The 12,221-nt window shown below is 38.9% G+C and overlaps 1 protein-coding gene across 2 annotated transcripts in view; it reads left to right on the plus strand.

Annotated features, from left to right (window-relative positions):
• Nucleotides 1-12,221, plus strand: part of LOC142412359 (glypican-5-like) — a 410,584-nt gene that overhangs the window by 307,091 nt on the left and 91,272 nt on the right. For both annotated transcript variants that reach the window (XM_075507444.1, XM_075507445.1), the window contains one exon: nucleotides 2,210-2,360. In XM_075507444.1, coding sequence (XP_075363559.1) covers nucleotides 2,210-2,360 — 151 coding nt within the window. The remainder of the gene's footprint in view (nucleotides 1-2,209; nucleotides 2,361-12,221) is intronic.

A 12,221-nucleotide genomic window follows, 5' to 3' on the forward strand; every position in this document is an offset into this window, starting at 1 on the left:
CGCCTGTGAATAATGAGGCTCAACATCAAGCAACTTGTTTATTAAAAACAGTCATGCAGTAACAATTAGGGAGTGTTTAATGCACTTCCCCACTAGAGTCCATACCCTCTCCTCCCACTTACTGATCTTCCCACTGCAGTGTGAAGTTATTTGTGTCTTCAGAATGAGCAAACAGATCTCTTCAGTGAAAGGGTGAAAAATTTCCTGAGTTCTGCCATATAGAAGTTGGCATCTGTTGTTCCACAGAACAGGATCTCTGCTGCACTGATCCAAGCATTTGTCAGCCCCAGAGTGGAGGATGGCAGCTCACAGTATCTGAAGAAGAAGGAGACTATCACACAAAGCTTCCCACTACAGAGAAATTCCTGCACCCGTCATCATCCTTTCAACCCAGTTAATACAGTTGTATTAGCCCTGTGCTCCAGTTCCTCCCCCAGCTCCCAGCCCACCTCCTTGTTAGTGTGAAATGTGTTTGAATCTTCAAAGTAGCTACGTTACAAAATACATTTTGCTCAGTACCAAGAATAATCACAGTCCTCTGGGATAAAGCAGATCACAAAGCCTGAAATGGATCTGCAATACTTTGGGGGGAAGATACTTGTGATGAAGGGTATTGGATAGATCCAGAATCTGACCAACTTTGAGAAGCATTACAAATTCTTTCCATTTGGTTAAAATATTTCCACATAACTACAATAACAGGTCCTAATTGTACCTTGTCATACCATACAAGCAGAGCTAACATGAACAAGGTTTTCATAACTGTGAAAAGGAGACAAACAAGCTGCTGCCTTTCAAAACAATGTTTGTATGCGTTGTAGGTTGAATTTCAGCTATGTAAAGGAAGCGATCAGAAATACTGGAATGGCTCATTGCATCACTTAAAAACAAAAACAACACCCCCCAATGTAATTTTCCAACAAGATTCAGAAAATAAATTGGTAGTCACTCACAAAATGGGGGTGATAGGTATGGGAGAATGGAAACTCGATAGCAACCAGGGCAACTGAGCCAGGTTATGAAAAAGCCTACTCTGAGTCAGGGTACTTCCCTATCACTGGGCTGTAGGGGAAGCTGAGCTGTTGGGGCTCTTCTCTGCAGAAGCTGCCCCACCTTCTCTAATACCCTGAAGCATGCTTTGCACTAGCAACAACAAATACAAGCTGTTGAGGAGGGTGGCCACCAAGGAACGTGGAGCACCTTCATTCTGAAATGTTGTACAAGAATGGCACAGTTCCAACAGGAGAGGTGCCATGTAGCTCAGTATGTGCTCCTCTCAGGTGTGGGGGACAGGTTCAAGTTTCTCCTGAATGAATGCCTTCCTTGACGAAAGCCTTGTAACAGAATGTATTAGTCTAAGCCAGTTACTTAATTTCTTCCCAAATAGTGCTGCTCTTGTTGTTCCTTGGGTAGGCTGGGTTTAGATTCACTGAAAATGAAATGGTATTTTTCATTTTTTGGAACTACCAGTGAACTGAAAAATAATTTATTCCCACAGTAGACAACTGTTCATGGTGACAGAAGGAGAAAGAGTTATCTAAAGGTCAAAAAGATGAGTTTGGGGAGTAAATATGTTGTTATAGCAAGTGTGACCTAGTATGATATATTTAGATTTATTTTAAAAATGGCTTTCTTATTCTATACTCAATCCAAGAAATATATTTCAAGTGAAATTTAATGAACAACTTGCAGTTGGTACAGGCATCTTAAATGACACTATCTTAAAAATCATATCCAGGGGCCAAGGTTTCCAAGTGACCAAGCCCATAATGAAAAGTAGCAAAAACCCTCAAATCTTCAAAGATTGTCAAGTACTTATTGTGGTCTTCAACTGTAAATAACCCACAATAAGTACTTGGACAGCTGGCAGATTGTACCATCATTAACCAGCGATCTCCAAACTGTTGTTTGCAAGAGGAAAAGCTGCAGGACCACAGCTCCCTGTGATGGTACTGCTAGATGTGGTGTTTTCAATTAAAAGTTTGATGATAAGTGTCCCTGGTCATCTGTGGTGGAGAAAATTTGATGGTATAGTCTGTTATTCCAAAATATTTTGATATCACTGCCAGAAAAAGCCTCCAACTTGAGGAGCAGTTCTTGAAAGTGAATGAGAAAGTACTTGTTGCTTTATAAACCCAGCTTGGTCACCAGAGGTAGGAACTGCTTAAGTACTCTGACCATTGTTGGTTTTTCGCTGCTTCTATTTTAGCTGAATGCTGAGAAGGCAAAATTAAAACTGGAAAGATGGGCTTCCCGAGATGCTGGCAGTGGCGGCGGAAGAAGTGAAGAGATGGAGTCAAGCGGGGATTGTGATGATGAGGATGGCTGTCAAGGATCTGGCGACAGGATTCACACAGCAGGTAAATACAGTTTCTATAGGCACATACAGAGCTTAGAAATTCATAAATGTCACAATTAGGTGGACAGAGCTAAGACTTGCACTGCTTGAATTACTGTCAAAATCTTACTAAATTCAAAGGATTCGAATCTTAATCTGTGAAGAGCTGCAGTAAAAATAGAATGATACAGACAGTAACCCAATATAATTTAACACTTGGCGTGCACATAAAAGGCTTAAATTTAGAGTGAGTAATATCTGCAATGAAATCTAGATCACAGAAATACTGGAAGAGCCTTCCTAGATAATGTGGGCTCTTTAAATAAATAGAAAATTAATGTTCTTATAGACTGTACTAAGTGTTAACATAAATATTTATTGGTTGCATAATGATACTGAAGGATGATCTGAACAGAGTTGGCTTCTGAAAGTATAGATTCTTGTAAAAACAGATGAAGCATTGGTTTTTTTCTAGTGGTGAGCTGCTGGTTAAATACAATTTCTTGGTAGTCTGAAATATGCATGCTGGAATATTTATTCATGAAATTACTTGGATGATACATGAAAATACTTGGATTATATCTCATCAAATTTAGAATCAGCGTCAGAATCTAACTTAACTTCCACCAAAATACTGGCAAGTTAATACGTAGTTAAGTCCTTACTAAAGTAAGTCAATAAGAAGTAAGATGTTTCCTTCTAAATACTTGATGTTATCAGTTTATCTTATCTGGAAGTTCTGATTCATTTCAGCTCATCAGCATGTAACTGCTTCAATTACCATAGTGCGTGTAAATATAATTTGGTTTGGATGTGCAAGTATATGAAATACAGGTATAATAGCGTTGAAAAATAATGCTCATTAAGATGGCTGGAACTCAGGTAAGTTTTAAACTGCTGCTACATTCAGCTGAAATAAACAAGTACCTCTTCCTTGTGCCTCTCCACTAAGTGGAGAGTGGGAAAAGGTATCCCATATTCAAGGAAGACTTGCAAACAAGCTGTGATTAGTCTGTGGTCAAGACTTCAGTTGTTCCTATTATGAATATTTGTTCAGCAAAACCGAGCTTATACATGTATTTTGAAATGTATGCAAAATGTTAGATTTAGTTTGCAGTACCAGGTTATAAATACCTGAAATTTAATTTGTGTTGACGAGCTGTATGATCAAGATACATGAGGTATTATAGCATAGGGACGGTATTTTTTCAAATTATTAAATAATTGTGACTAAAAGATCAAGTAAAGATTTTCACCATCTGCTCACCAATGGTTTTGAACAGAAGAACTTTGATACAATGTTATTTTAAAACTATTTGCTTAACTTTTTAAAATTGTTTATTGTATTATATACATAAGCAATGAAAAGACTGCTAGACCTTTTGGGCCCTGGGGATTTGTGAGGGTAAATACTTTAATATGCTTTTCTCTTTATGTGGAATAATACAAACAAAAGCCAGGTGCTAACTACTCTTCAATGAACAATTAAACTATTAATACACTGTTTTGGGAGGACGTGTATGCATGCTTACATGGACAATGGCAGATTTCAGGTGTTCAAAATAAAAATTTGAATACTTTCAAGACCTGAACAGCTGGCTTTAATAATGGAAAACTACTTAATGTCTCTTTTTTCCCTTTTTTTGCAATCTATTTCATTAAAATATTTTATGCTGATATCATCCTGGATAAAAGGATTATATTTATATAACTAGCTGTTTCAGAATTCAGTAGGGTTTATATCCAATTAAAAAGGTAATTACAGTTAATTTTAGAAAATGGTCTTGATTCATAACAGTAAGAATAAGTATTTCATTGTGTGACAATAGTAATGCTGTTTCATAATTAACTTTAAAATATTGTGCTGTATACAAGCCACTAGCAGTAAATCTGTTTTGCATATCTGGATACAATTAAGAGATAAAATGGAGTAATCTCATTATAGAGCTTCTTTGCTTTAATAGAATGTTGAAGAAATAAACAAACATCAGATTAGTTGAATTTCCTCTTGCTGCATGTCTGTAAGATGGTGTTTCTAATTTTACAGCCTGTGAATTTGTTATATTTCCTAAACTTAAAACCTGTCAAGTACATCTGACCATTGTTTTGTAGAAGTGGAACATGACAACATTGACTATTCCTTGCTTGGTTGAAGTACACAGTGAATTGAGGCATGAATTGAAGCTAAAGCTAAATCCCAAATAAAACCCTGATTTGAAGCTTAGTAAAGTCATTCTTATTGACTACGGCAGGTTTGGATGAGACATAAATGATAGCTATGAAATGCTACCAATCTCATCAGTGCGTGTTGTAGCGTGCAGTCATACAGCAGAACAAAAGGAATAAAAAGCCTTTGAAAACACAGGCTTTTTGGCAGAGCAGTCATGCTTTTAACAACAGGTCCATGGAAAAGAGAAAAGAGAGGAAAGGATTTCAATGTCAACCTCTAAAATGCTGAATTTAGAATGTAGTAAAAATGTACTACATCTGTCATTTATTTGAAACCTATATGAAAATGATATTTACAATTTACGTGTTGAGAGACCTGCTTTGAGCATTGCAAAAGACTTAGATTGCTTTTTAACAGTTTTTGAAAACCTGCTGAACGCTCATTCCTTTCCACCTCCCAGAAAAAAAAAATACCTTTTCATTAACAATAAACTGCCAGGAGTTTCATCAATATCTAGGTTACCATCTTCAAAACATTTCTGTTCATAACTATTAAAAGATCCCCCTGGACAGGGTACATTGCCATCTCCCCAGCTTGCGTTTCCAAATTGCTAACAGAAGGCCTGCCTCCTAGGTTTTAGATTTCAGTGTGTACCGGGTAGGTAAACAGAGACGTGGTTCTGTGCTTGTATATGCCAGCCAGGTCCATTGTACATATCCTTTTCCCCAATTTTTTTTTTGGTTGGCGATTGCTGTCTGCATATTTCAGCTTATCTTGCAATGGATAGTAAAATCCTGTCCTTTTGTTTGTCACCTTCTAGCCTTTGAGAATAATTTCTGCATATCAGTTAATCATTTTCTTTTATGTCTTCAATTAAGATATGTGGCTATCTATTATTTAGTACTGGGGTTTTGTTTACTTTTGTTACAAATAAGTCTTTGCTCACCAAATTAATTGTTATCTAAAAAGATCACCACTTACTCCTTTAATCATAACGGGCTTAATTATCTATTCTGTATCATGTGCGTTTATCCAAATGATTTCATACGAACAAGATAAACAAATTCTCAGGAAACCAGCGTTCCCTTAGGAAATTATGTATGGTAGAAGATACTTTAAAATGTCATATTCTCACAGGCCTTACCAATTACCACAAGTATCTCTTCTTGGGGAAAGCTGTGGAAACAGCACTGTTTCTCAAGCAGACCCATGTGTTATTTGTTGGCAAGTACCAAGTTTTTAATGACAACATCTGTTAATCATCTTTGAACAAAGCTATGTTAGGAGAGATTTAAGAAGAGGAAAGCAAGCCATATAAATCTTGATCACGGATGGGGAAGTTGCTCTGTGATTTGCACTGCTTCAGTCCTGCAGGTTTCTAGGCAGAAGGGCAAAGCAGCATCTCGGTCTGAACCTTGCTTAGCATTGCGTGATCACGTAAACATAGTCTTACATGAACTTTGATCACAAAATGAGTCCACCGATGCTTATTCTTAAACCCTTACTGGACTGTGAAGGGCGGTGGTGGTGGCGTGGAGAAGAGCAGGGATTGCTTAGTGCCTTGCAGGATCAAGCCACAGGAATATTTACTAGGAGAGGGATTAGCATCCTGCCATTCATGAAAAGACAGAACAGCAACAGATTCACATTGTGTCCCGCCTCTCCTCTGTTCAGAGGAAAGGAAAAATGTTTCAGTCCGTTCAGTGAAAAGTGGGAAGGAAGTTAGTGCAGGGGATTTCCCATTCCCAGCTGTGCTGCACAGCTGTATGCTGTGATGAGGCCCCCACCCAAGCAGTGACAGCCAACATTAGATCTCTATTCAGGGAAATCATCAGGTGATTATCCATTAAACAAAGTTTAGAGGAAACGTTTAGACCACAGGCAGGGACCTGGGTTTAGTGCAAGCCAAATATAGAGCACCTATATAGAGCTCTAAGCTTCGTGGAAGTTGTGGAGCATTATGTTGAAGAAAGCTTGTGCTGATGCCACCTCTTGACATGGGTCCATGTGCACACCTGTCTGTGGATGGGAAGGACAACGGGTATTCCTGGGCTTGCTCACTAGCATGTATCGCTGTACTTTAGATGAAGCTGTATGTTTTGCTTATTCAGTGTAAGACAGAAATTAATCCAACCTTCTTTCTAGAGGAGCCTGATACAATATCGTGCAGTCATAGGGAATGTAGCTAGTGCTGGACTGCAGCTGTCCTCTTGCTGGCAAGGCAGACAAACAGCACAGTTTAAGGAAAACATATGTTTTAGCCTATCCTTGGGCCCATCCTCCACCGAACAGAATAGACAAGGCCAAAATGTTTGGTGTACATGAACTGCAGTCTTTGCACCAGATTCACCTCTCTGTGGGTATAATCTATATATGGGTCAAAAAACTCAGCCCTCAGATGGGCCATATATTAACTCCACTCCTTCTGACATGTCTTGAAACTCTAGATCATTGGGAAACAGAGACATGGATTTTACCTTTCCCCTGGCTGGCTGCCTGCTCCACACAGAGATGGGCTTCTGCTTTGTCCCCATCCCAAAAGCAGCAGGTTTCCACGGAATAACAAGAAGTGCCTGACCAGTGCTGACAGTTAGGCACAGCAGATTTTAAACAATACTTTAAAATCGTATCTGTTGGTGCAGGCATTCAATAAACAAACACATCCTGTGACATCCCAGCCAGACTTTGAACATGACTGTGTCAAATGTGCTTTATTACTGTGATTTTTGCCAAACGCTTATCTAATCCCAATAACAGTTTTCTTCTGTACTTCTTCCTAATTCTTTCATGAAACTCCCTCTCTTTAATAAGTACTTTCTGATTTCAGACATCGCTCTCAGTTGAATATCCTGCTTATGGTCACATTTGAGCACCCAAGTGGGAACCTATAACAAATTTAGTTTGTTAGCACATTCAGATTACATGATTCCAACCCTTGGCTTTCTTCTTGGCTGTTTAGACACTCCATAGCTTCAGTGCATCTTTCTGCTCTAGATGGAGTATCAGAAGATATTATCCTGGTTGTAGATTTCTTCTTAAGGGCATATGAGGAGGATATTTTTTTGCCCCAGAATGCCTTTATAAGTGCAGACAAGTAAATTTTCTTTTTTCTTAATGTCTTCTGTCTGATCTGTATCTGCTCTCAACAGCTATGGAAAGTTAATGTAATTTTTGTCACTGCTCATGAATGTTTTCATTATCAGTTTTTTCTTTTTGAATATCAAGATTCTTTTATCCTCTATTATGTTATCATTGTCCTGGCTTGTCTGTCTTTTCTAGGCATCACTATTACTGTATGAGCTGTCATTTTAATCATACTTCATTTCCATTCACCATGTTACACAATGCACTTACACTTGTATTTATCCAAATATGTAATTGTACAGCTGCTGATTTTGTAATTATTAGTACAAAACATCAATATTCTGAGATCATAATATCTGCTGGCAGCCAGCCACGCTCATCAACTTCTCATCGCCACACGTCTTCACTTTCCTCACAGACGATCCTAGCTTGCAGAAATACTGCATTTTCAGTGTCTTCCATCTTCCTGCCTAGAGAAACCTCTCCATCATGCCTCATCCCCATCCCACTGCCTTGCATAGCCATTTTTTTACACCCTTTGTTGCACAAGACATTTTATCTCCAGCTCCATTTTTAGAAAGCCTATAAACTCCTTTATTGCCCTTAGTGTAAATGTCTCATTCCATCCACAAAACAGCATAGTAACAATTCAAGCGCTTATATAAGGTTGATTTTTAAGAAAACTCAGTGGTTTCAAAGCTTTATATTTGTCATTTGGGGTTGTAGATAGAGATGAGCCTCTGTCAACAGGAGCATAAGCAAACTCTGCCAGGGGGCCTTCAGCACATATGGGGAGAAGCAGATGGTAGTTCCACAGCTGCAAGTTTCTGGCTTTGGCTTCTGTTGTAGAGATGCAGTTTGGGAAGAGACATGGGAGTAAAGAAAACCAGAGAAACCTAAATAATCGGGATGAAAAGTACAGATTTTGATTAATGCTAATTGAACTTGATAGGATCTGATCCTGAGATGAGTTACTTTGGACTTGTGGTGTTGTCACACTGTTATCTCATGGGCATACTTTGCTAAGCATTTATCTGGGGGACAGTGACATTTCCTGCAGCCTCTGTTCTGTGCAAAGGGGCTCAGAAGACGGCTGAGAGGGGGCTTCCGAGAAGGGGATAGGAAGAGAGAGCATTGTGGGGGACAGAAGAAGACAGAGAGAAAAAGGTTTCCCAACCTTTCTATCCCTAATTAAATCTATTTTATAATCTACTGACCCGGGGATAAGGTATTACGTGTCATTTTAGTGTCCTTCATTACATGGTATAATTTAAACTGAAATGCATGAGAAGAGTATAATCATCCCTAATCCTTCCTCAACCTCAGCATTGACATGACAATTTGAGGTATAAAGCAAAGGGATTTCAGTTCCTTCAGATTTTCACTCCTAGACCTGACATGAGAGAGTTCCCAGTACCACCAGCTCTCCTGCTCGGATCCATATAAGACAGGAGTTTTTGCCAAGCTGTGTTAAATGACTTTCTACGTGACCAGATAATCGCATCCCCTGTAGGAATTTCTCCTAATGCTAATCAGGACACTAGCTGGAGGAATAACAGACTGAATGCCGGCTCTGCGACTCTCTGAACAACTTTGGTACTGTCTTTTGTACCTTCAAAGAGGTAAAAAGGTAATTGGGGAAAAGTAACTTTACCATTTCACCAGAGAAATGTAAATTACAGAACATTTTTGATCATTTTAGCACTGTTTAGACAAAATTAAAAGGTAAAAAAGCATTTTAGTTGCTTAGGGTGTAAAGCCTTCCAATGTGCTGTTCTGTAAGGGGAAATTAAACATTGGAGAGATCAAGATAAAGACATTTGTGGCTTAACTGTTTGCAATAGTTCTGTATAAGCAGTCATCAGAGACTGCGTTGTAGATCACTGAAGGGTAACGTGCTTCACCAACTTTCTGTTAAAAATATTACCAGTAATCTGTGTCCTTTGAATGCACTTATTACAGCAGAACAATTTCTACTAACTTCATCAGCAATATTTTATCTAGTTGCTTTCCACAGGAGCAACTCGACATGTACATATATTTCTGAAGTGTGTTTTGAGAAGAGCCCTCAACTGAAAACTCATTGATCTGATTTTCCAATGAATTCCTGCTCACCAGCATTTCACACGTTTTAATAAAATAGACTTTTTTTAAACAAAAATATCACAAAGCTGAATGGCCCCAAACAGGAACAATATAGTCAGACCACAAGGAGCACGAATGAAAAGAGGCAACTTGGTATGCGATGGCTAAAACTATGAGAAAGACAAGATTCCAAGAAAAATTGCCTTACTGAACACATGATGCAGAACATAGTTCTTGCTTCAGGCCAAGAAGAGTCTGCAGGTAGATACTTTGACCCCCCACTTGTAATGCCTACTTCTGTGAAAGTCATTTGCAAGCATCAGGCTGGCACCCAGAGTTTAGAGGCCAAGCTAATTGGAGAGTAAAACCGATCCTCCTCAAGTAACTCTCACGAGCTGTGTGATTTAGATCCTTCTGACAAGAAATTCACTTAAGAGCTGTAATATCTTGGTCATGCCAAGTAGTGATAGGATAAATGTGAAGGCTAAGGCAATTTGCCCCCAAAATGCCATGAAAGCAAAATTAATTAAGAGGAGTTAACAATGAAAGGTCCTTCAAATTACTTCAAAATAGATAACTCGTATAACTTAATGGAAGCTCAGTTTAAAATGCTAATGCCATTACACTGTAAGTTATCGAAACAATCCTGCAAGCCTAAGAAAAACATTCACCTGCAAGTTAGTCTTCATGCCCCACAATGGAACACTTACCTGGTCACAGCTAAGTGCCAGGGATGTTAGTGCCCCTCCACGCGCTGCGCTGTGCCACGGCACCTCTGCATGCCTTTCCTCCTCCCCTGGAGCCCTTGCCTGCTCACCAGTGAAAGCAGAAGGAGAGCGAGGAACTAAATACAGTGAATCGCTGTGCCATTTAAACCCCGCACTGGTTTGAAGCATTTGCCGTGCTACTTTCTTTTAGGGTTTTAGTATCATCCAGAGCTCTAGCTGTGAGAAGCAATGTGTTTGCACGTGGGGATATCTGGAAGAAAAAAAACGCATTTCTCCGAGGAAGGAAGATAGTAAAAGCAAACCTAGGACCTTGTTTATTCCAAAGGTAAATTATTCCAGGTTAATTAAGGTAAGGTTATGAATTACTGCAATCTTAAAGGCTCTAAGAAACCCTCTGTCATCTCTCATTGCATACAACAAGTGAAAGGCAGATAGAGCAGCTGTTTGGCAGTGGAAGTAGAACTGAAAGTCACTGACAAAAATCCAGTTTCTGTTTCTCCTTGCTGCCATCTTCCCTTGTTTTATGATTCATGAGGAAACCCCAAGCAGTTGCTGTTCTTTTAAAAGAGGAAAAGAATTGCTTTGGTTTATTTTCCCTCCCTCCCTCTCCTGAACCAGTATTTCTTGGGGGTGTTTTGCCTTTGCTTTTAGGGAGGAAATTCCTTGAGTACACCAGGTATGCATTTAGAGGTTTTCTATTCCTTGATTGTCCATTTTAAGATATAATAATACTCCTTAAAAGAGTGCTGTTGTGCCTGAAGCCAACAGATATGCCATCAGAATGTATCAGCTGAGAAATTTAGGATCAAAACAATACCCTGAAAGAAAGCGCAGTTTAGTTTTATAGTAACAGAGAGCACAGTACAAAAGCTCTGTACTCTATACTCGATTTACTACACGACAACAGAACTTCAGGCTGAAGTATGTGACATATCAGTAGGATCAGGAATTTATAGGGCTAGATCTGGCTGCCTTGAGATCAAGGTACTTATAATAACTTAAACCAGCTGATGATCTTGCATGTAGTTAAATACCTTCCTTGAGAAGAGTTCAAAGATTAGGCACATTATTCCTCAGCAGGTGATTTTGCGTCTGATTTATCCCACTGTATCTCCTGTCTACTGGATTTTAAGAGTATTCATTTCTGTCCTTCAATCCTGAAAGCAGTTAAGTAACATTTCCATGAACTATAACACTTCACAGGATGGACAGGACAGTTGACAACTTTCAGAGGCATTTTAAGGATGTTGTGCGGATTCAGGGAGGCTAATGCCATCTGCTAGCCCCAAACCCAGGAACTGGATATAATTTGCAGAACAGCGAAGTCAGAAACCTTTTTGTTTCTATATGACATGCTGGAGTGTGGAGCATGAATCTGTGCAAGCAGGGTGAAGTCTCTAAATTATGGATTACTAAGGGTCCTCCTCATAGTTCTTAGTGATGGAGAAGTCAGCTGGATACAGGATCCTACAGCACTTCTTCTAATACTGTTTTTAGTCTGGTTTCCTCCATTTGCCTCAATTAATTACCCCTCATGTATAGTTCTATCAGAAGCTTTTCTTTTTCTGAATTACATCTCTAATTCCTAGTTCAGGTTCCTGAATACCACAATCAGAAGATGTTTTCTGCCCTTGTCTTCCTGTCTTTTAGGATTTAGACAGATTTTCTAACATTCTTTAGGCTGTCTTCTTTAATCAGTCTCTCAACCCCACTATTGTGCTTCTTCTTCTGTGAATGTCTAATAGTTTGTCAAGCCAAATTTGAATTATTTCTGAAATAAAATACCATAAGAAACCAACCAAACTTTGAATATGAC

Source organism: Mycteria americana, chromosome 7 (assembly GCF_035582795.1).
Source record: "Mycteria americana isolate JAX WOST 10 ecotype Jacksonville Zoo and Gardens chromosome 7, USCA_MyAme_1.0, whole genome shotgun sequence".
NCBI lineage: Eukaryota > Metazoa > Chordata > Aves > Ciconiiformes > Ciconiidae > Mycteria > Mycteria americana.